At 36.5% G+C, this 24,686-nt stretch overlaps 1 protein-coding gene across 1 annotated transcript in view; it reads left to right on the plus strand.

The window, feature by feature from the left end:
• Positions 1-15,241: 15,241 nt before the first annotated feature.
• LOC136038015 (26S proteasome regulatory subunit 7) overlaps positions 15,242-24,686 on the plus strand; it is a 28,030-nt gene continuing 18,585 nt past the window's right edge. The window contains exons 1-2 of the mRNA XM_065720943.1: positions 15,242-15,376; positions 24,113-24,183. Coding sequence (XP_065577015.1) covers positions 24,114-24,183 — 70 coding nt within the window. The 5' untranslated portion in view covers positions 15,242-15,376; position 24,113. The remainder of the gene's footprint in view (positions 15,377-24,112; positions 24,184-24,686) is intronic.

Consider the following 24,686-nt stretch of genomic DNA (forward strand, 5'->3'; position numbering starts at 1 on the left):
TCCAATGCACCGATCTGAAGCTTATACGACCGTCCAGTCCATAAAAACCTTGTATGCCCTAATGGTATAACTTACAACCCTATCACCAGAGTGTGGGGGGGTTGTGTCAATCTTAGAGGATTATTATATGTTCTTTGGACTCTTTTGAACAAAATTGCTACCTCATAATTTCAATCTGATGCGTTTTGTGAAAAAAAGGGCTGCTGGGAAAGGAGGAGGGCCCTGAATGCCATCCGTCACTTTAGACGCTTAAAAAGGAACTAGAGCTTACAATTTTCAACCAAATGAGCCTCTTTTAAAGTTAAACAACCACCTTTTCCATATAAATCTTAAATGCCCCGGGGCATAACTCGCAACTTTTGCCCCCAGGCTCTCGTGGTTTGTATCATCCACAAAAGCCTTTTATATGATCTTCGGACTATTTTGAATAAAATGACTGTATCAAAAATTTTATTGGATTATTTTGGGAAAGACGACGTGTGGGGGGGTAGCTTCCCTTTGATCGTTTTGCACCTTAAAGAGGACACTAGAAATTCTGATTACCAATTCAATGATCCCCCTCCGCAGTATATACGACCAACCTTTCTATAAAAACCCTTCAACTCCTATGACCAAAATTGCTCTATTCAGATGTTAATTGGATGTCTTTGGGGAATGATGAGCGTCGGGGGGGGGGGAGGGGGATGGTTGCCCTCAAATCACTTTTGACTTTTAAAAAGGAACTATTATTTCCAACTTCAAATCAAATGAGCCTCATCTGAGTAGTGGGGGCATTTTGAATTCACAATGATCTATAGCCACTACTCTTTTCTTCCATAATTATTTAAGATCATGACGACGTTTCACAGCGATTCCATAAAGACGCAGGTATTATTTTTTCAAGGCGCAGGTGCTTGTTACGTATTCGGAAATGTTTTCTAAGGATGTTGGTGTTTGTTACGCAAAAGAGAGTGTATTTTAATGGTTTAAAGACCTAGGGATGTAAGGGAGGAACATTTTCAGGATCCAATAGTAAAAATGCAAACGTACACAGTACGTTATAGATGCATTACTTCTTTCAAAAACCCAGGGGTCATGGAAAACCTTCAGGGCCTGGTAGTAGGGAGCCTTCAAGACGCCCGGCCCCTAGCGAGCAATTCCACCGGGCCCCTAGCAACCTTTTCTACCGGGAGCACCTAGAAACTAATTCAACGGGAGCCCAAGCATCCAATTTGAATGGGAGAGGGTGCCTAGAAATCCATTCCGATGGGGGTCCTTGCAGTCAATTGCAACGGGAGCCCTAAAAACCCAATCTCAATGGGCCCAACAAGTCAATATTTCTACTGTTTCCCCGGGCAACTATCCCAACCGATCAACCAGGACTATAGCATCCAATTTCATTGGGTACCCTAGCATCCAATTCCATCATGGCCCTAGCATCCAATTTCACTGGGCCACTAACCTTACCAACGAAGCCCTAGCATCCAATGTCACTTGGGTCCCTAGCATTAAATTCGAATAGGGTCATTTGCGAGTAAGTTCACCAGCGGCCCTTAGAACTCAATTCAAACGGAGCCCTAGCATCCAATACCGACGGGAGGGGGACTAGTAACAAATTCCAACGGGGGTTCCTAGCAGTCAATTCCAATGGTACCCATAGCATCTATTTTCACTGTTGAGACGTTTTTCAAGACATTTTAAGATATTGTTTAAGATATTTTTCTACCAGGTGTTTTTCAAGACGTTTCAAGACATTTCAAAACGTTTTTAAAAGATGTTTTTCTTCAAGATTTCTTTGGTTCTTGCGTAATAGGGAATATTTATCTGTGTTAAGGACGACGCATCCTAACGTGACTTGTTTCTTCAGGGCCGGTAGGGAATCCCCACTTGTAATTAAAGAGGACATGCACGTGGGGAGTCACGTAATGATGATCCACGCGTAGGATGTCACGTAATAGTTTAAGAGATTTTTGTTTTTTCAGGATTTAATTTTTCTTTCAAGATGTTTTTGTATTTTTTGCGAGATTTAATTTTTCTTTTCAAACGTGTTTTAGTCAGGGAACCTTTAAATTCCAATGATTTTAGTCCGTGTTAGAAATCAAAAGAGATTTCCTTCAACGGAATGGTTCGCTAGATAACTGAACCACTAAGCAACTGATGTTACTAGCGTTTGGGGAATACTTCCTAATAAAAAATTTTCGAAAAATATATGGATCACGAGTTTTTTACGTCTGTAATAATTGAGAAGTCTGGGAGAAAATTGATTACTGGAGATTTGTTACGTTTGATATGGACCTGCTTGTTAAGTAATACTTTAGAGGATTTTATCATATGATATTAGGGATTGTTCTCGGCACATTTTTAGTAATGGAGCTTATTACTATATTGGAACTTGAATGCGCTATCAGAGGTAAAATAAAAGCAAGAGTATTGTTATGACTAGAATATGGTACAACTTCATATACTATCAAAAGTCTATCAAAAGTCCAATTTTATACAGATGTTGGATGCAATCTTAAACGAGAATACATGTATACATGTATACAAGGCTACAAGATGCTTACATTTTTTTAGTAGAATATATAGGAGTTCTATCCTGGAACAAGAAATCTAAAGTATGAAGGCTCTTGTTGTACATAGAAATTTTATAAACAAAAACAAATACGACAACTATTACAAGCATTATTAAAAAACTTTATTCTTAGAAAACTGAAATGAATGTTATACAGGTAGGAGGGAGAAATTTTCAACTAGAAAGTTGTTCAATCGAAGATTAGCAACATAAATGATGAGAAATTCAGCATATGTATATCCAGAACATCAGAAATATAATAATACATGAAAACCATTACTTTTAACCAATAAATCTATAGCCATTGAGAGAAGAGGGTGACTTATTAAAGGCAAATTCAAGGTGGCACAGGACATATGACTTAATTCTATCTTTTTTCTTGGTATTTTTCTGACAATTCCCAGCCTTTGAAACTAAATGGCTAACAAACAACACCCTGTGGCAAGCATTATCACACGCACATTTTTATGACATTTTTTGGGCATTTTCCTGCAAAAACATCCGTTTACACTAGAAAGCATTGTTTTAACTACATGAACAATCCCCAATAGTGTTGCTTCTGATGACTCCTGGCAATTGTGGCCAGAGCAGCACAATTTATCAGCCTGATGACACACTTTGGCGCACATTATTGCATCTAAGGGTTCTTCGACCTTTTCCCCGCAAAAATAACTTTATAAACTAAAAATGACCATTGTTTTTATTTGAACAACGGAAACTTGCCATTTCTTTGTTAAATTGCGATGTTCCATGACAATTCCTGGCCTGTGACTCTCAGTGGCTGACATATGTCACCCTCTGGCAAACATTGTCACACACATGGCATTTTCGCCATTTTTCTGCAAAAATTATGTTTACTTTAAAATTGATCGTCTAAACGTAACAAAAAATCTCTAATAAAAATATGCTGATAAATCCTGGCAATTGACGCCACCGTGGCACAATTTACCGGTCCGATCATTTCCTCTGGTGCACATTATGACACCTAAGGGTTTTTCAACCTTTTCCAAACATAATAACTTTATAAACTAAAAACAACCATTGTTTTATTTTAACAATATAATCTTATAATTTCGTTGTTAGATTCAGATGTTCCATTGCACCATTCTGATGCAATGGAACATAATATGAAAAAAAACTTCGTTTTCTTAAAGAGTTAAAGAGGCTGCGTCCAAAAGTCGAACCTTAAAACGTACAGGAATTAGGAGAGGCAGTTGGGGGGCTGCCGCCCCCCAAACCCCCCGCTTTTAAAGACTCTTTTGTACAGGTTTTTTGTTGAGGTGGGCTTCCGCCCCCCTAACCCCCCCCCTCTTGGCTTCGGTAAGGCCCTCTTTTAATTAACAAAACAAAAAACCTGTACAAAAGAGTCCTTAAAAGCGGGGGGTTTGGTTGGCGGCAGCCCCCCAACTGCCTCTCCTAATTCCTGTACGTTTTAAGGTTCGACTTTGGGACGCAGACTCTTTAACTCTTTAAGAAAACGAAGTTTTTTTCATATTTTTTCAGTACGTTTTTCTACAATCCATAGTGGATGTAATTTAATAATTCCTGTACTCCTCGTACAGGAATTAGGACTGCCTCTCCTAATTCCTGTACGTTTTAAGGTTCAACTTTGGGACGCAGCCTCTTTAACTCTTTAAGAAAACGAAGTTTTTTTCATATTTTGTGAAAAAAAAACCGCCCGATAAGGGACTTGAACCCTTGACCTTAGGATTAAACGTCCCACGCTCTACCGACTGAGCTAACCGGGTATGTTTGCAGTCGAAATACCTGCATGTGTATAAATATAACTTTTAAATAACTTTTAAGAATTTCAAAAATTAACATGGGCTCTTATGGGGAAATGGGTTTTTCTAAGCTAGAAAATCGGGGGGTTAAGATTTTCCGACGAAACTTTCCAGGAAAATTACTCGGAGAATTCCGCGTCGAATGAGTCTTCGTACACCCAGATCCGATGTTGGCTGTGACCTGTAGGCGTGGCAGAAAAAAAAAGGAGAACATGAACATTAAGTGGCTATGCGTGGTTTCTGGAAAACAGGGAAGGAGTTATCGGATCGAGCTGAAATTTCGCGAATAAGGTCCTGGGCCCTAGGGGTTCTTAACTTGTGAACTTCAGCCCCATCGGACAACGTTAAAGGGGGGCTGGGGCTGGGGGGTCGAAACTTTCGGCCAGATTTTCCCCATGAAGGAAAAGTCGGAGGGGGAACCGAAGATCGCTTAGCATTGTCGTGGTTCACCTCTTTAAAGAGGCACGAGTGTGCCTCCTTGATGTAGTTGATAGACTTCTTGGCATTCTTAATTGGGGAGGGGGGCAATAAACGAACCAAACGATGTGTGTACTAGGTTTTGCAGTATGTGTCTACAGGCGTATACCCACAGATGAGGTTGGGACTCTGGGAGTTGTATTCTGGCAAGGTGGTTTTAGTGTTATGAAAGTGTCCTTGATATTTAAATTAAGCTCGATGTTTTGTTAATAGTGTTGTTTTGTTTCATGTCAAAAGCTAATTATCAGTACTTACAAACTGACTATTTAAATGGATATTGAATATTCCTGTGATTGTTGTGTCTTTTATTAGTTTTTTTTTTGCTCTGCTCTCTAAAAAAAAACAAAAAAATAGACTGTTAAAACTATAGCAAAGCAAGAGAAGGCCGTCCCTCCTTCCCTAATAAAATAGAACTTAGGTCTCCAACACTGAATTTCTATGATTTAATTTTTCGATCCCTTTGCAACCACTGGAACCGAAGATCGCTTAACATTGTCGTGGTTCACCTCTTTAAAGAGGCACGAGTGTGCCTCCTTGATCTAGATGATTGTGTCTTCGCTTTTGTCTTTGTGTGTTTGTGCGCCTACTCCATGCGTTAGTGTGTGTGCGTTTTGTCTCTCTTTCGCTGTCCCTGTGTCTCTACTATGTGTTGTCTTGTCTCTCTGTGTGTCTGAGTGTGGATTCGCCTGTCTCTTTGCTTGTCTTCGTATGTTTGCTTGTCTGACTCTGTGCTGTTGTGTGTGTTTTTTGTCTCTGTGTGTGTCTGAGCACGTTTCTGCCTGCCTGTCTTTGTCTTCGTGTGTTTGTATATATATATATATATATATATATATATATATATATATATATATATATATATATATATATATATATATATATATCTTCGTCCTTGTGTCTTCGCCTGTCTCTTTGTATCTCAGAGTGCGAGCTTGACTGTCTCTATGTTTGTCTTTGTTTGTTTGTGTGTCTGGCTCTGTGTGTTTGTTTTTGTATCTCTCTCATCTTGCCTGTGTCGTTGCCTGTCTATGTGTGTTTTCAAGTGTGTTTGTGTCTTTGACTCTTTGTGTTTGTGTGTTTTTGTCTCTCCCTCATCTTGGCATGTGTGTTTGCCTCTCTCTATGTCTGTCCTTGTGTGTTTGACTTTGTGTGTTTTTGTTTGTGTTTTTTTCTCTCTCTCATCGTGCCTGTTTATTTGCGTGTCTCTGTGTCTTCCTTGTGTGTTTTTGTGTTTGACGCAGTGTGTATTTGTGTCTTTTGGGTCTCTCTTGTCGTGCTTGAGTCTTTGACTGTTCCTACCACTCTGTGTTTGTGTTTATGTGTGTTTGTGTTTGTTTTTGTTGCCCTCGCACTATCCCTGTGTGTTTATATGTCTCTTTGTCTATCTTCTTGTGTTTTTGTTTATGATTCTGTGTGTAAGTGTGTATTTTTGTCTCTCTCTCTCCCTCTCTCTCTCTCTCCCTCCCTCTTTCTCTCACTCTCAGTATGTGTGTGTCTAATCATGTGTGCCTGTCTCTGTGTCTGTACTTGTGTGAGTCTGACTCTGTGTGTTTGTTTGTCACTTTCTTCCCATGCATGTGTCCCTGGTTGTGTGTTTGCCTGTTTCTGTGTGAATTTTTTCAGACTTTGTGTGTTGAAATCGGTGTGTATGCCTGTGTATGCGCTTTTTGTCAACTCTCTCTCTCTCTGTGTTCCTCAGTTTGTGTGTCTGGTTGCATGTGTATTTGCGTGTGTGTGCTTTTGTTTGTGCTTTTGTGCGAGCGTGGGTGTTTTGTGCGTGTGTTTCTGTGTGTGTGTGTGTGTGTGTGTTGTGTTTTGTATGTGTTTTTGTCTGTTTTTGTGTATGTGTGTGTGCATGTTTGTATGTCTCTATGCAGATTTGGAAAACAAATCCTAGCCCATCTATCTCAGACTTCGGTACAAACCCTGCAAACCTATCTGAGACTCTAATAGATCCCCTATGTGCCTGGTAGTAGTACATTTGTGTCTGACTATTCCTTTTTTGTATCTCTGACTTTTGAATAAACGTTCTAAACGCTGGATTTGTTAGAGTACCCTAAAAATAATGGAATCATGACAAAGTAATGTAATAAAATGTTTCTATTGACATAATGGTATGTGGAATATTCTTAGAAGAAATTAATGTGTGAAATGTATCCCATAATGTACTTCATCATGTTCTCTCTTGAGATGTCATATATTTTCATATATTTCATTTTCATTATGTCATATATTTCATATAATTATCATTATATACATGAGGTGTATATATTCCAAATATATTGTCATATATTGGGAAGTTGGCCTTCGTTATCAACTAAAATTTTTAGGTTCGAAATCTCTTTGCGTAATATCAACTCTGAAGATCTTGCTCTAGTATATTCACCACCACTAGTATCTCTAAGAAAATATTTCTAAAATTTCTCTAAGAAGGACTATTTTCCTATGTTTTGAATAAGTTTATTTCATTCTCTAAGAAAACCATGGCAAGTTAAAGCTGTTCAAATAAAATAATGGTCATTTTTAGTTTATAAAATTATTTTTGTGGGGAATGGTTGAAAAAGCCTTAAGTGTGATAATGTGCACTAAGGGTGTCTTCAGACTGGTACCTTGTATCACTCTGGCTTCAATTGCCAGGAGTCGTCAAAAGAAAGACTCTTGGGATTTAGTATTAAGTTTAAACGATTAATAAGAGTTAAACAGATTTTTAGCAGGAAAATGCCGGAAAATGCCATACGTGTGACAATGCTTGCCAGAGGGTACCGTGTGCTGGTATTTTCAATGGAAAATCGGAACCTAGCAATAAAATGGCAAGTTTCTGTTGCTCAGATAAGAACAATGGTCATTTTTAGTTTATAAAGTTATTTTTTTGGGAACAAGGTTGAAAAACTTTAGGTAGGATAATATATGCCAGAGGTGTCATTGGACTAGTACATTGTGCCATCCTGGAGCCAATTATCAGAATTCATCAGAAGAAACGCTACTGGGGATTTCTCATTAAGTCTAAACAATCGATTTAGTGACAACGGATATTTTTGCACGAAAATGCCTAAAAAAACAATAAATGTGATAATGCTTACCAGAGAATGTCTTGTGTCTGCCATTGAGTGTCACAGGCTGGGAATTGCAATGAAGCATCGCAATATGACAATGAAATGACATGTTTCCGCTATTAAAATAAAACAATGGTCAATTTTAGTTTATAAAGTTATCTTTGGGGAAAAAGTTGAGAAACCCTTAGGTGTGATTATATCGGCCAGAGGGTGGCATCAGGTTGGTAAATTGTACCACGCTGGCCTCAATCGCCAGAAGTCATCAAAAGAAATGCTATTAGGATTTTTCATAAAGTCTAAACGATTTACTTTTGCATAAACCGATATTTTTGCAGCCAAAATGCCCAAAAAACACGATGTCTAATAATGCTTTGCTAGAGGGTGCCGTATGTCAGCCATTAAGTATCACAGGATGGTAGTTGCTAGGAAATAATATAGAGAAAAAATGAAAAAATATAGAGTTCAGTCACGTTTCCTTTGCCTCCTTTAATTTACCTCTAATTCGTCACCCCTCCTCCCAATGGATCCAAATTTATTGATTAAAAGTAACGGTTTTCATGCAGTATTAGATTTTTGGTATTATGGATTTATTTATGGCAAATTTTTCAGAACTTATGTTGATATTCCTCGATTGAACAACATTCCAGTTGAAAATATCTCCCTTCCTACAAGCATAATATTGATTTCAGTGTCTTAAGAATAAAGTGTTTTAATAAAGCTTTTTTTAATAATAGAACTTGTATGTACACAAAAACCGTCATTCTTTAGACTTCTTGTTCGATGATAAGACTTCAATATATTTCACTAACGCCAATTAAGCATCTTTTAGTCTATGTGCATAGGTTCTCGTTTAAGATTGTCTCTAATATAATCAGACACAATAATTGACTCTAATAATATCATCTGATAATAGCCTCTAAAGTGTTGCTTAGCAAGCAGGTGCATGTAAAGCGTAACTAATTTTCAGTAATGAGTTTTCTCCCCCGCTTTTCAATTATTGCAGACATAGGAAACATGCAATCCATAGATTTTTCAAATTTTTCCGTTAGAAAATATTCCTCAAAAGACAGTAACGTCAAACGCTTGTTGGTACAGTTTTTATAAAGCATCATTCCATTTTGAGAGATCTCTTTCGATTCCTAATGCGGATAAAAATTTTTGGAACATAAAGGTTCCCTGAGAAAAGATGTCTCGAAAGAAAATGCATTCTAGAAAAACGGAAAAAATATTTTGAAAGAAAAGAGAAATCCTGAAGAAAAAATATCTAAGAGTATTACGTAATATCCCACGTTTTCATCGTCATTAAGTAGCACCCCATCTATGTGTTCTCCTTAGTTACAATCAGAGATCCCCCACAGACCCTGAAGAAACAACTCACGCGAGAATGCGTCATCTTTAACACAGGTAAATATTCCCTATAACGTAAGAACCAAAGAAACCTTGAGAAAAATGTCTTGAAGAAAAATGTCTTAAAAAACTTCTTCAAATGTCTTAAAACGTCTTGAAAAACATCTTGAAGAAATATGTCTTAAAAAACGTCTTAGAATATCTTGAAACATCTTGACGATGTAATTGGATACTAGGCCCCCGGTGCAATTGGATGCTAGGGCTTCGGTAGAATTGACTACTAGGACCTCCAGTTGGATATAGTGGCTCCGATTGGTCTGAATTCTAGGGGCCCCTGTTGGAACTGGATGCTAAGACCCCAGTGAAAATAGTTGCTGGTTCAGCGGTGGTTAGATAGGTTAATGACCAATTGAAATTGGATGTTAGGACCTTGATGGATCTGGATGCTAGGGTTCCGGTGGTTAAGCTAGGATTGGTTAATGGGGCCCATTTGTAATTGACTGCTAGGTCCCCGTTGGATCTGGTTTATAGAGCACCCATCGGAATTGAATGATACGGTCATCCCGTTCGAATTGATTGCCAAGGCCCCTCGTTGGAATTTGATACTAGGGCTCTGGTTGAATTTGTTGCTTGGGGCCCAGTGGAATTCCTTGCTAGGGACCTAGCGTCTTGAAGGTTCCCCGCTAGTTGACCCTGAAGGTTTTTCTGGTCCTCGCAGGGTTTTTAAGCAATCAAAGAAACTATGATGCAATGTCTATGTTTGCATCTTGACTAGTTAATCCTGAAGGTTTTCCCCCTACATCTTTAGTTCTTTAAACAGTCAAAGAAAATAAACTCTCTGTTGCTTAACAAGCCGCTCTATCGTTTAGAAAACATTTCCTTTTACGCAACAAGCCCCCATGCGTTGAAAGAAATTAATAACGCCTGTATCTTAAGAAAATCGCCGTTAAACTTTTTCGTGAGCTTAAATCATTAAGGAAGAAAAGAGTAGTGGCTATGGGCCATTCTAAATACAAGAAGCCCTATCTACTCATCTGAAGTTTATACGGCCACCCATTCCATAAAAATCTTATTAGCACCCAGGACGTAACTTACAATCCTATCCCCTGGGCATGTTATCTTTCTCTTGGACTAATTTGAACAAAATTGCTGTCTGAGAATTTTGATTAGATATTGTTTGGTTAAGAGAGGTAGTAAGAGAAAGGGAGCGAGTTGGTTAGTTGCCCTTTTTTACTTTTGACAGTTAAAAGGAGATTAGAACTTCCAATTTTCAACAAAATGGGCCTCCTCTAAAGTTTATACAGCCGTCCCTTCCATAAAAACCTTGAATTTCACCGGGGCATAACCTACAACCCTTGTACCCAGGCTGTAAGTGTTTGGTTGAACCCCAAAAGCCTTGTTATAGAACATTTTGGCTGTTTTGAATAAAACGACTATCTCTACGTTTCTATTAGATGCATTTCGGGACGTCTGTTGTGGGGGGGGGGAGCTGCTCCAATCACTTTGACTCTTAAAAAGGGCACTAGAACTTTTCGGTAGTTTCGAAAAATAATAGGATTTCTTGTTTTTTATGTTTGCAATAATTGACATTTGGGGGACAAAAGTGATTACTGGAAATTGGTTACACTTGCATGCACCTGCTTGTTATGTAATACTTTAGAGGTCATTATCAGTTAATATTGGGGATTCTTCTTAGCACATTTTTAGTAATAGTCTTTTAGTATATTGGAAGTTGACTGCGCTATCACAGGTGAAGTGAAAGCAGGAGTATTATTATAACTAGAATATAGTACACCTTCATATAGGATCAAAAGTCTATTTTTTTCCTTTTTAATAAAGAGAATTTTAGAACTATATTATAGGCAATCTTAAACGAGCAAACGAATTTATTTTAACAGCAGAAACTTGTCATTTCATTGTTAGATTGCGATGTTGAATGGCAGTTCCCAGCCTTTCGCACTAACTGACTGACTGTTTGTGACTCTACTGCTCTTTGGGGACCTCCCCAAGGTCACTCAGCGTGTCTCCAGATGGCAATAGGGGAACACCGTACAGATATGTAGGGTACCTCAATAGCAGGCACGGACCAAGGGGGGACCTTGTCCCTGATGGTACATAATAGAAACTGGGGTATCCTTGCCCGGGGCCATAAGTACAGGTGGAGGAGAAAGAAGGATCCTCAAATGTACAGTCAACAAGGTCAATTGGCGTATCTACATGTCCCATGAGTTGCAAAACTTCTCCCACTAACGTGTGAAATTGCATGGTAACGCAGAACACCATCCTGAAACGACCCTCTATAAGAGGTCTAATACGGGAGTGTGTATGATCCAGATTTGTGGACAACGGCCTCAGTAAAGGGCTGCCTCAACCCTTACAGGGTACCTGCAAGACCGGGGACCTTGCGGTTAACTCTATTACCACTTGAGGAGTGGTGCCCCTCGAGGAAATTATAGCCTAATAAACGACAAAGCATTCGCACGGGATTCTGATTAATGGATACTTCTTCTGGGCTGAGTCTTTTTCGACGGGCATTTTCGGGCTGAAAATGCTCTTCCTAGCTAATTTATCTACTATGTGCTACCTTATCATTGTACCATAATATTTTTAGGCATGAATATATAATGAGTCGGAGGTAGTTGGCTTGAGACTGTCTCTGTCGACTTTTGTTGATTTTCACTCTTGTTGATAGAAGAGCATCGCCAAGTGATGAAACAATGTTGTGACCAAGATGGAGGCAGGATTGCACTAAGCCTCCATTCATACTGGAGGTCCTGGGGACTTCTTGTTGTCCAGCTATAAGCAGGCTTAATTGCTTCGGTATAGGCTTGAGAAGATATGTTGATCCCCGTCCTGCACTGGTATCTGGGATCATTGCTTTTCTTGAGGCCAAAATCATCTACATGATTTGAAGAAGATGAAAACTAGAACTTGGAATGTTCCAACGTTAAAATATGACTATCGTATCGAAATTTCGACTGAAAAATTCAGACGATTCGAAATGGACTTATTAGGAGTTTCAGAAACTTATACCCGAGGGGTCTGAAGCACGAAATTAGGTGATATAGAACTTGTTTACTCAGACAGGATGGGTACATACACATGGAGTAGGGTTCAAGATGAATAATCTTTACGCTAAAGTTATTTACTGTTTTAAAAGGTAGAGTTAAGAGAAAGAGTCAAAATTTAGCGTAAAGAGCGGAGCGTCGATGAGGAAGCAGCCCCTATCACATACGAAGTAGTGTCTGTTCGTTTTAAGTTTTAATGCCACTCCTCACTTTCCGTTAAAAAAACTTGTTTTTTTTACTTAATATAATACAAAAGCAGCTACTAACCTCGTTTCCTACTTTGACTGCAGAAATGTTATTCTCATACACAACACAAACTACTTTAATATTTATTTAGCTGGTACGCCATACACTGATAGGCTCTTTGAAAAAGCTTGTCAATCAGTTCAATCAAACATTTGCTTACAATCTATAAAACGAAGGACTAAGGGCATTTAAAACTGTGGACTAGAGGCGTTTTAAAGACAGGTGAGATTAAAACTTGAAACAAACAAAAATTACTCCATATATGAGTTGTGTGTCCATACTTAACCTCTTGGACTTAATATTAAAGCTTAGACTTTTTGTCACAGTTCTTAATAACTACTACTTTATCACAAAGGCATTTGAAGTAAAATGAGAAGTATTCTAAAGTATTATAAACATAGCGTAGCACTATTACTTCAGATACACGATAGTTTTTATTTATTTTAAGTTTTGATGTCACTGTTTATTTTCTAAAAAAAAAAATTTATATTTGATTTGAGGCAAAATGTGAATCTGGTTTTATAATATAGCCTATGATAGCCTTTTTCTATATAGAATTATCTTCTTTGATCTAGAACGTATTTTCACAATTTTTTCCAAACGTTATAAGTAGGGAAGGTTTGTAGGCTGGAGCTTGAAAAAAAAACCTTCCTTGACTTAGGGCAAGATCACCTAGATTAGCCAAGAGCACTTTAGTATACGGAAAATTTTTATACTGGAGGCACTATGAGGAACCATGTGGTTCTTACACCGAGTCATCAAACAACAACAACTTGAACTTACCTCAATTTTGCACCAAATCAGGACCGCACCTCATCTAACACCTCATTATTCCAACCAAGATTTTTTCCAGCTTCTTTTTAGATTTTGGAAAAAATGCCTCCCTTTGGTATCTCATTGGAAAAAACTGAAAAAATTGCCTTCTCCTAGATTTTGAAGAATAAATCCCCGCCTTAGATTTTAGTTAATTCACTCCACCTTATTGAATTTAACTATTATTTTAATTTAAACTATCTAACTAAACTATCAATATCGTGGGGTAGGGGGAGAAGGTGAGGGGTAAACCATTAATTTAACTATCAATTTTAATATCATTTAAAATAGCTAAGGATTTGTTATCCGATATATTTCTTTCGTAATTTGCAATTTCACATATCCTTGAAAAATGTGAAGATAAGGTTGTTTTGGCAATAATTTCACTTTAGTGCAGTCAACATTGAACATGACTTGCTGCTAACACGAAAGAAATTGAGATATGGTAAAGCCATAATTAGGTGCTAAAATGAATTTAGTCGTGACTCAGTTCTCGTTGTTTTTCTTCTCACTGAGAAGGACTTAGGTCGCTTTTCTCTCGAGTCAGTCTTAAAAAATGGATTAACTCGCTTTAGCTTAAGAAAATTTGCATGGTTTTTAAAAAGATGGAAATTACCCTTCTCCCCCCTCCCTATCCCGAAAAGGAAGGTGGTTTGATCTTCATAAAAACTACATCACCGAATTTATAACGTCCAAGAACCCATATCAGGTATTTCAAGTTCAATATGCAAAAACAAGAAAGTTCCATATGCGAAAACAAGTGTTTTTTTCACAGTTAACATTTTTTGAAAGAATATGAAGATAAGTTTGATAACCAAAACCAGAATATTAGAAGCTACAGCGTGATAAAGTATGGTTTTGAAACTTGAGCACTTCTAACGACTGAGGAGGATTTGTTAGATGTTCTCCAGAGAAACTGTTTACGGATATCTTTGGATACCCGTTTGATTGACCGTATATCCAGCAACAAGCTGCACATTGCTAGGACACGTTTTATGGATGAAGGACAAAGATTTTTTTTTTGCCATCCACCAAAGGTCAAACGAAAATTAAGGTTATCCCAAATGGGTGGAAAGACGTTGTAGGGAACGATTTATAGTAAATAGAATTTCATGGGAGGGGATAAAAATTTAAGCTTTAGGTATATTAGGTTAGAGACAGAATATTCTTAGTAATTTTGGTATCGTGGTGCTGGGTGCGGCAGTGAGTTGATCCTCCAGAGCTATTGCTGGCGTATACGTCTTCGAATTTGCATTACAGCCTCTGAGGATAAGGGGCCCTAGATTCCCGAAAAAAACATCAATCCATTATGCTACTTTATGGCTAATGATTATTACCTTTACAAAATCTCTCTTTTTACGAAATAAGATTTGAGAACCTGTTTAAATCATATGTAAATCAAAAAAGCTGTTTTCTGAATTAACTGGTTGATTGCCAGTCTTTGCCAACTCTGATTTAAATCCTTTTGGTGTTTGCAGATGCAGTTTCTTCAGATAGGCTGTGTTGTGGGTTACAACAGTCTTGATCAATGGAATCACAAATTCTGAAACATATTGCACGAACGACTGCTTCCAAAGGAATTAACCCCTCGTTCAACAAACTTGCTACAATTAATGTTCGTAATATCTGGCATTTAATTACCTATTTAATCTATGTACGTGAGAGCTAAATAAACTATAGTTTGTTCTTGTCTAGATAAAAAATCATTGGCGTATTTATCTTGCAGGATAAATCAAAAATCCACTTAATGGAACCTTTCCCGAAAGGTGTCATGAAGCTACAACAATTTTAGATCTAATGATTTTTTTTTTCATTTCAGCTATAATCTTTGGTACATTAGGAAAAACATAGTTGTCTAAAGAGGAAAAGTTCCACATCGAATCTTTGACCATATCTTCCTATTTTATAGGAAGATGTACCATGTGCACATATTCAGTAAAAAAAATTGTAGCCTTATTGTAAGATAAGGAAGAAAGAGAAGAAAAAGCTCGGAAGAGTGACTAGCGTATTATTGAAAAATAAATAGGCTATAGCCAAAAAGTAAGGATGAACTGTGTTATGATTGTTTTTTTTTTTTTGCAGCATGGATATTAAAGGAAGAAGCCATTGCCTGAATACCAGGATACTAGAGACCATTGCCTCCATTTTTAACATCATTGGTTGAAGTGATAAATTTTGTCTCTGTGGCCTAGTCTATGCTAACTTAAGTAAATTATTGCTTGTTAGACATTAGTTTATAATGTTTTATAGGACAAATAAACTAGTCTAAATAATTACTTGTGAAATTCTTACATTGACACATTATATTGTCTTGGTATTATAAATAGCCTACTCTTGTTTCAAGAGGCATAAGAACATACCTTCAGTACATTCCAAGCCCCTTGGGTATAATAAGTAACCATCAGGTTGATGAAATTGCAAAAAATCCTGTAAATATTGACCAGGCAAGTGGGAGACCAATCCCAATTAGAGACATATCACCAGAGATTATCAGAGGTAGCTTACTGTTGAGTAAGAACAAATCAAATTTATCTCTCTTCTGCAATAAGACTTGCAATAAATTAACATATCACTTGATACCTCTTTTTATGCTCTTTACAATTAGCCTATAGTAATTGCTTCTATCACAAATTCAAATTTAAGCATATTTTGATCTATTAAAAATGAAAAATTTTCAACTAGGTTTTCTCAGTGCTGCTTTCATGGTTGTTTTTGACAAAATAATAGGCTTACTATATTTTCTTGGTGACAAAATGATTTATATTTAGGTTAGGTCAAAAAGTGCTTAAATTTGAATTTGCAGTGGAAGTAAATTTATATTTATAAAGAGCATAAAAAAGGCATCAAGTGGTATGTTCACTTAATTAGTAAGTTAATAGTATGAACAGTGATTTATTTGCTGCATGCTGACATCTACACAGTGCACCCTGCAATGTAAACTGTCAAAGTGCTTCAGACACAAAAAATCTCACTTTCAGCTAAGAGTCTTGCTGACAATACCTATATACAAAGCACAAAACCCAATCTGTATTCTCTGATAATTCAACTCCTAGAAACAAAAGATTTACTACAAGGTATTAAGTTAAATAAGGGCCAACCATTTGCAATTGTTCATTTCAACTCACAGAGTGAGTCTAAAGAAAAAGGGCTGAATAGTCTCAAATGAAAACCCCATATTTGCTAAAACAGAAGAAGAGTGATTAAGTGTATTATTTGGAAATAAATATAGCCAAAAAGTAAGGGTGAACTGTGTTAAGATTGGTTTGTGTACTGTGGATATTAAAGGAAGGATTTGCCCATTGCCTGATCAGCAGGCTACTAGAGACTATTTCCTCTACTCCCAACATCCTGGGATGAAGTGACAAACTTGTCTCCATTATAGCCTGTGCTAATTTGAGCAGATTATTACTTTTTGGATGCTAGTTTCTTAATATTTTATCAAACAAATAGAGAAGCCTAAATGATTTCTAGTAAAATTCTTGTTTAGCTACTTTTTTCTATCTTAGAAATGGGTTAGGCCAGGAAAATGAAACTTTCAGTAATGAATCTTGGGTCAAGACCACAGATAAAATTCTACTTTAGCTACTTTTGCTTTCTAAAATTTTCAAGGATGGGTCTACACATTAAGATGTGCCCTGGGAAGGCATTTTGAAGTACCTACCTTCACTCCTCCCTCTAGAGGGCAGTGACTTTTGATGTCATTTACGATTTTTTTTTTTGTGTTATAGAAATGAAACTTTGCAAAATAGATTTCCTACTTAAATGTAGCACAAGAAAACTGTTTTTAGCTTCACAAATTTGCTCAATCTCTATTGGTAAGGTTTCAAAGATCTGCAAAAACATATTTCCTAAATTAAAAAAAAAAAAAAACCATTGATATGGATCAAAATTGTACTCAAATAACAGTTGTTGCATTTTCAGAACTGAAACCAGAGAAAAAGAAACTGATAACTGAAAGTTAAGGTAAATATTGTTTTGTAAAAAAAAAATCATAGGCCTTTCAAGTAGGCAAATTTCTAACCCTTAGAAATCAAAAGAGGGTTAAAATAGATGATTGCCAATAGCCTCTGAGAGTATGTTTTAGTAAAATTATAGTTTCAGGATTTTGAAGACATCAAGTGGTATGTTTACCTTACTGATAGTTTAGTAATATTAACTGCCTAACCAAAAACAATTGATGCAGCTTAGAATTCTATTGAATTAACAGGAATTACATTTTAAAAAACCAGAGAAGGTGATAAAGAGAAAGAAAGCTGAAAGTTAAGGTATAAGGCCAAAAAATCCATAAAGGGCAGACATAATAGCCTGGCAATACCTTCCTGGGGTATAATTTCGCCCTGGACTCATTCTTGAAAGTTGTATCCTTCTAACTCAACTAGTCTTTTCTTGTGCTCTTTTGTAGTCCAACAATCATTTCTGAGAGAAATTCCATTTTGAGCCCTTAATGCAGCCCCAAAAGATGAAACAGTTCAATGTAACCAAAAGTTTAAAACTTATATAAAAAAAACTGTCTAGTGAGAAAAAATTGCCATTTGTTGCTTCTCTTGAAATGATGGTTATTATTTTCCTTAGCCTTAATAGTAAAAGTCATTTTGATGACAAATTTTCAGAAAGAGCCTGAGAGTCTCAAAAATGACCACAACAGAATGACAATGTTTTTCAGGATTTCCAAATATCAAATTTGTCTTCAAAATACTATTTTGCTATTAAGATTAATATAAATTATATTTGCCATACCTGAATCAGCTACAAGTTTTTCTCACTAGCCAGTTTTTTTTTATCATCTTTTCTAACTTTTGATTGCTATGGGCTGTTTTGATCCCCTTTAAGGGCTCAAAATTTCATTTCCCCTTAGAAGCAATTATTGAACTATGAAAGAGCATAAAAAGGCACCAAGTGGTATATTCACTTTCATTTTAGGTACACTATGTTGTACACTGCAAATTTACCCATATCTTTTCCAATTTTTTTTTGAAAGGTATCATTTTCCTTTTGTTCTTTCAGTATAGCATATTCTTTGGCTTTTTTAAAAGAGCTATAGGCAATAAGAAATGTAATGTATATTTTTACGATTGTTAAAGTTGTATTTTAAGGTTTTGTCATGATCTTATTTGAAACAAAGTATGATCAGTGGTATATTTACCCCAGGAGACTCACCCCCTGAAATTCCCAAACATTTTTTTTTTTTTTTTAAGAGTTTCATGTCTTACCCTCAGCAGTCCCCTTCATTTTTTGTTGTAGCCTATATTTTGATGATATATTCAAAGTACTGCACAGCAATAGAATTGCTCCCCTTGACAAGTCTTATATATCTCTCTCTAGATACTACAGTTTTAAGATATTTATCATATCTGTAGCCAAGAATTGTAATTTTCTTGGTCATTCCATCCTTTTGCTTGTCTCCAGCAAGTCTTTTTTTCATACTTATTGTAATTATGTTTGATCAGGTTGAAAGCTGTGTAAGCTTCCTTGCTAGTATCTGATGTGACATGACTTGGTGATATTGAAAAAGAAAGCACAGTATATATTGACTGGTATGTTAATGGCAAAGAGAAACTGTCTACAGTCTCTAAATCATTTTTTCTCAAAAATATGTTTGTAGTTGATGAAGATAGTGCTTTGGCTCTTATCATACTGTTCCAGATGTTGAGGCAAGGGTAGAAGGTACTCATCTAATCTCATTCCTGGCAAAACCATTCCAGTGTGAGGGGTTAATTAATTAATGGCCTTTTTGTTGTAGTTTTATACACCATTTTTATTTTTTGAAATGCCCTTAGAAAGATTGAACATTTAGAATGAAGCAGATTAGCCCTATAATAACATTACATTGACACTAATTGAACAGATTGGTTTTCTATAAGGTGTAAGTCTACAATTATTGTCCACTATGTTTGCCAACATGAAAACCAAACAAATACGTTATTTCACTTCAAGTTCTAATAGAATAGTTTACTTTTAAATCCTGACCATAGTAATACACTAACTTTCTTTAGTACCTCAGAGAAGTTACAAAATTCTTAAAACTTTTTGTAGTTATAAAGCAGCAGCCTTATTTCTTATTTGCTTTTCAGTTTTAGGAAATGAATGTATTTATAGTCTAATTGATCTTTTCCTCAAATTCAAAAAAACTTAGGAAGGGGAGGATTTTTTAATTTCTTGGGAAAGATTACTTGTACTTGGATCAGGACACAAACTGTGTATCTCTCCCTGGCAAGGACCTGGTAGACTTTTGAACTACAGTCTTGGATAAATAGGGTGATAATTTCAAGCCTTGAAGGGTCCCATCTGTGAACATGTCTCTGGAACCCATCAATTGGTTTAAGGTCAGATTTGATGGTGTTGAGCAAGGTTTTGAATTGTCCTCCATGTTGTTCCCTCCTTTCAGGTGCTGGTTTGCAATGTAGGCTTCAATTTGTAAAAGTCTCAGACAGACTTTGGTAAACATGGCCAAACCAGGACAAGCAATGGTGTTGAATGATAGTTGTGGTGTTTTACTTGTTGTCACATTGTTGATGGATAATCATATTTGGGATTTGGCTGCTGAGATGTAACCCCAGTATGCTCCTCAGTCATCTGTATTCAAAAGTGATGAGGGTGCATGCTTTGGTGACTTTTAACAGCAAGGTCTCACAGCTGTACAGTAAGACTGATTGGACTGGGCCATTGTAAATACAATTTTTTTGTTTTCTGGTGGATTTCCTTCCATTTCCATAGCAGCTTCCACAGCTGTGTGAATACAGCAGAAGCTGATGCACCACAACATAAAATTTCTTTGCTATATCCACTGTTGATGTTTATGTACGATCCAAGGTACTCGAGTTGATTGACAACTTCAATCTGGCTTTGTTCAAGGGTCGTAGGGGTAGAGTTTATATCTGGGACATTAGACATAGCCTTATTCTTCCAAATATTAATGTTAAGCCCCACTGAGGCAGCAACTTTAGAGACTTTCAGAAGCATTTTTTGGGCTTTATCAAATGATTCACCAAGACGAGTAACATCATCAACATAATACAGATTGGGGATATTGAAATCAGGGCTAACCTTGACTCCTTAAAAGTTTAGCATTGCTTTTTCAATTTCCCAATTAATGACAAAATTTAATAGTTTAGGAGAGTTTACACACCCATGCCTTGCACCAAACTCGATATCAAATAGCAGGGTAAATTCTCTGTTGACCTAGATACAGGCTTGTGTGTGTTGAAAGTAAGCCTGAATGAGCTGTATGATCTCATGTATGACACAATCCTCCTCCACTGTCATTAAAATTCCTCCCTGGATGGCTGAATCAAAGGCTGTACATCAAGGTCATTGAAGTCAATGATGAGAGCAACAATCACTTGTTGATGCTTGGCTCTATGTTCAAAATCTGTCTCAGAGTGAAGAGTTGGTCAATAGCCCATGCTGGCTCAGAAACCAGATTGGTTAGGGTGGGTTCTTTTGTTGCAGACTTAGTGGAATCAGTTGAGCAGGATCATTGCACAGATCTTTCCTGCAGTACTCATTAGTGAGATCCATCTATAATTTTGCATTCATTGTGGTTGCCTTTCTTGAAGACATATGTTATAATCCAGTCATGCCTTTCTTGGGGACCCCATTCCTTGAGCAGAAGAGCTTCTGTAGTATCTCCGCAAGAATAGGAGCATCTTTGTAGATTTTGGCCAGGATAGAATCTGTGCCTGGTGCCCTTATGATTCCTCAGCTTCTTTATTGCCTCTTTGATCTCTTGTATTGAGGGGTAAGGGGGGTGAATATTGATGCTGATGTATAGGGCTTGTTGATTTCGTAGTACTGAGTTGTGGTTAGGGTTGCTTTGCTGAAGTGCAGTGGCGCTTGAGTGGAAGGGATATTGTGACTGTGGTTCAGCAGCTCCTGGAACTGATACTGTCATCTAGCAATTACGTCATTTTTTCTCAACTGAAGCATTCCACCTTTGCCTCTCACTCTGGTTGAGATTGTTCTACTTTTCCCATTTGCTTCTTTTAGTATTTGGTAAAGCTTTCTTGTATCTGAATGACTAGCAGCTTTCTATATATCTTCTTCCATATGGTCCCATTAGCATTGTCTCTCATGGTGAGTGGTTTTATGACATTCTTTTCTCAGTGTTTACAACACTGTGGACTTTGTATTTCTGATCTGTTGTTTCTGGTTTAACAGCTTGATGGTGTTTTCTAAGATCACTTTTTCTGCTTCTGATTCAGCCTGCCAAGGACTTTTTAGAAGCATCTATCATTGTGTCTCTGTATCTTCTTCTGCTTGTCTTCTATGTTGATGGTGGTTGGTTTGTTATTGTTGTCTGCAGACAGGATGTCAAAACGGTTGGATAATTCCCTGGAGAACTCTTCTGTGACAGCTTTATCCTGAAGACGTGCTACATTCTGTCTTGGAAAAGGTTGTGTTCGTTTTCTGGAGGCAAGATTTGTGGTCAGGGAAGCTTTTAACAGCATATGATCAGAGCCACTCTTTGCTCCTGTGTTGGCTCGATGGTAGGCTCTACAGTTCTGTCTAGAGCTTTGCCATCACAAGGATATTAACAAGTAATCAACCTGATATTAAGCTCTTTAGCTGCATTTAAAGGAAAACAGATACACAGCTTAAAGCTATGGAGGCTGTTTTATTACTAACTATCTAATCTCAAACTGAAAAAAAAACCAGTTCCCTTGTTTTTTGCTTGCTTTAGCCAACAGTATGTGCCATAAAATCTTTGTTGAATAAGAGAAGAGGATTGGTGATGAGCCAAAGTGTGCAATAACGGATTACTGGACAATGTGTTTTTGTCCCCTATCTTCTGAGACCTTGTTTTGTTTTCCCATTTTTTGAGCTGTGACCTTTCTCCTAAGGCCTACAAAAAAAGGAAGAATGGTGACTCTGAGGTCAGTTGTCCTATCTCCTCTTGGAATCAGCATAAGAATCATGGAACATTGCTGACAATTATACAGCCATGAAGGAAGGTTACAAGAGTTGAATTTTGGGACTTAAGGTTATGAAATACAATTAAGTTTTAATAAAACATAGGAATATCAGTTGCAATGTCAAGATCGGTATTGACAATATTCTAAGTGAATTTGGGAGGAAGTCAAGATGGATCAAAATATAAGAAGTATTTACTGTGCTTATGCTGTTTTTTATCTGATTCAAAAATTGGGAAGGGTAGAGATTCTCAATTTCGCTAATTGATTGACAATATTCTAAGTGAATTTGGGAGGAGTTTGGTTACCAGTTTTAAATCGGATCAAGTTTTCAGATCCAATCAGGTTTTATAAAACAGTTTGTGGTAAGGAACTGTAGTAAGGAGTGACCTGGCTCAATAGTAAACAAAACTCTAAAAAACGGAATTTTGATATTAAAAGATACATCAAAAGAATTGGATTTTCGTGCTGATTTTACATATATAAGTTTCATCAAATTTAGTCTTCGTCATCTAAAGTTGCGAGCCTGAGAAAATTTGCCTTATTTTGGAAAATAGGAGGAAAACCCCCTAAAAACCATAGAATCTTAACGAAAATCACTCCATCGCATTCAGCGTATCAGAGAACCCTAATGCAAAATTTTCAAGTTCCTATCTACAAAAATGTGGAACTTCGTATTTTTTTGCCAGAAAACTGATCATGGGTGCATGTTTATTTGTTTGTTTTTTGTTGTTTTTTTCCCAGGGGTCATTGTATTGACCAGTGGTCCTAGAATATCGCAAGAGGGCTCATTTTAACGGAAATGAAAAGTTCTAGTGCCCCTTTTAAGCAACCAAAAAAAAATAGAGGGCACCTAGGCCAAGAGCTTTCCCCATAGACTTCAATTTTACAGAAAGAAAAATCAGAAATTATTTTGTTTCTTTGCCTCACACATAGCACATGTAAGTAGTTTTGTCTACACTTGACTGTAAAAATAAACAAACAAAATGAACAATTTATTTTTATGTCTATTACCAAATGCTTGGCATATACACTTTAGAATAATATAGTCATTAAATTTTTCAGGACCAGAATCATTTTATTGAAACAAGCTGTTTTAATCAAGAATGTTTTAGTCTTATGCTTACAGAATAGAAAAAAAAGTAACCTTGACTAGCACTTACTCCACACTTACATATTATAATAAGGCATAGGTGAATTTTAGAAAATCATTTGGTTCCAGGCAAGATACAGCTTTCCAAAATGTAAAATGATGTTCATCAATCTAGCATAATGGTTCATTCTCTCATTCATTCTGTCTCATCATTCAATGGTCTCATTCAGCAAAAATTACAGAGGTTAGACTCTTACCACTTACCATAAATCACAGCTTGGAATAAAATAAGGATTTTCGTCCTTCTTATGCTCCTGAATGACTTACATAGGCCTGTTTTTCTTGTCTGGTAAAAATAATTCCTTGAAATAAACTGAAATTAGGTGCATAACAAAACCTAGATAATACTAAATTGTCCCTCCTATAGCACAGTTGATAGAAGTGAAAATCCTATCTATAGGTCAAATTACTCAATATTAGTGATTTGGCATTTCACACAAAAACACGTTGCATGAAATACAAGGATTATGTCCATCTAAAATATATTCTAATTTTCTTGGTAATGGTGTTCTTGTTATGATTCAAATTGAATTGACTAACTCCATTTTATCTTCTCTATTTTCATAGATCTATATGCAGCCATTATTTTGATACATGAATGTATACCAGTTTAACATATTTTAATTAGCTGTTAAACCTGGGCATTCAATGTGGCAGTTTAGCATTCTACCACTGATCAATTGATGTTTGTTACTTATACAGTTTTTATTTTAGGATGCCAGATTATTTAGGAGATGATATGCGCAAAAGTAAAGGAGAAGAAGAAAAGGGGGATGAAATTAAAGGTTTGTGTAGAAAAATCGTAAGTTTGACCTAGTTTTGAATTTGTGGTTCAAGGTTAGTAAAGGAAGAAAAAACAAAAAATTGTATTTAGACATTATACTTATGATGAAAGCAGATCTTCATCTGCTTTCATCATGATGAAAGCAGGTAAACATTTTTGGAATTTTGGCTAAAAATCCCTCTGTGAAGCTAAGCGAGAAGCTATTGGTCAATGCAACAGCGGTTCTAGCTTTACTTCCAACTGGCCAAAATCTTGATTAGTGCCCCCTCCCCCTTGTCCCCCCAAAATTTTCAGGCCAAATTTTTACAAAACTTTTATTTATTAAATGAAAATTTTCATTTATTTGAAACTGATTTTTCTTACCTTAGCCTCTACAAAATTAATTATTATCTCGTCCCAATTGATTGCTTTTAATTATTTAATTCGTTCTACATACTTTTTTCTCAAAATTTAATTTAAATTTACTTAAACTTGGTCTACTTATTTTCTCTAATTTTTGAGTAA

The sequence above is a fragment of the Artemia franciscana genome, chromosome 17 (assembly GCF_032884065.1).
Source record: "Artemia franciscana chromosome 17, ASM3288406v1, whole genome shotgun sequence".
Lineage (NCBI taxonomy): Eukaryota > Metazoa > Arthropoda > Branchiopoda > Anostraca > Artemiidae > Artemia > Artemia franciscana.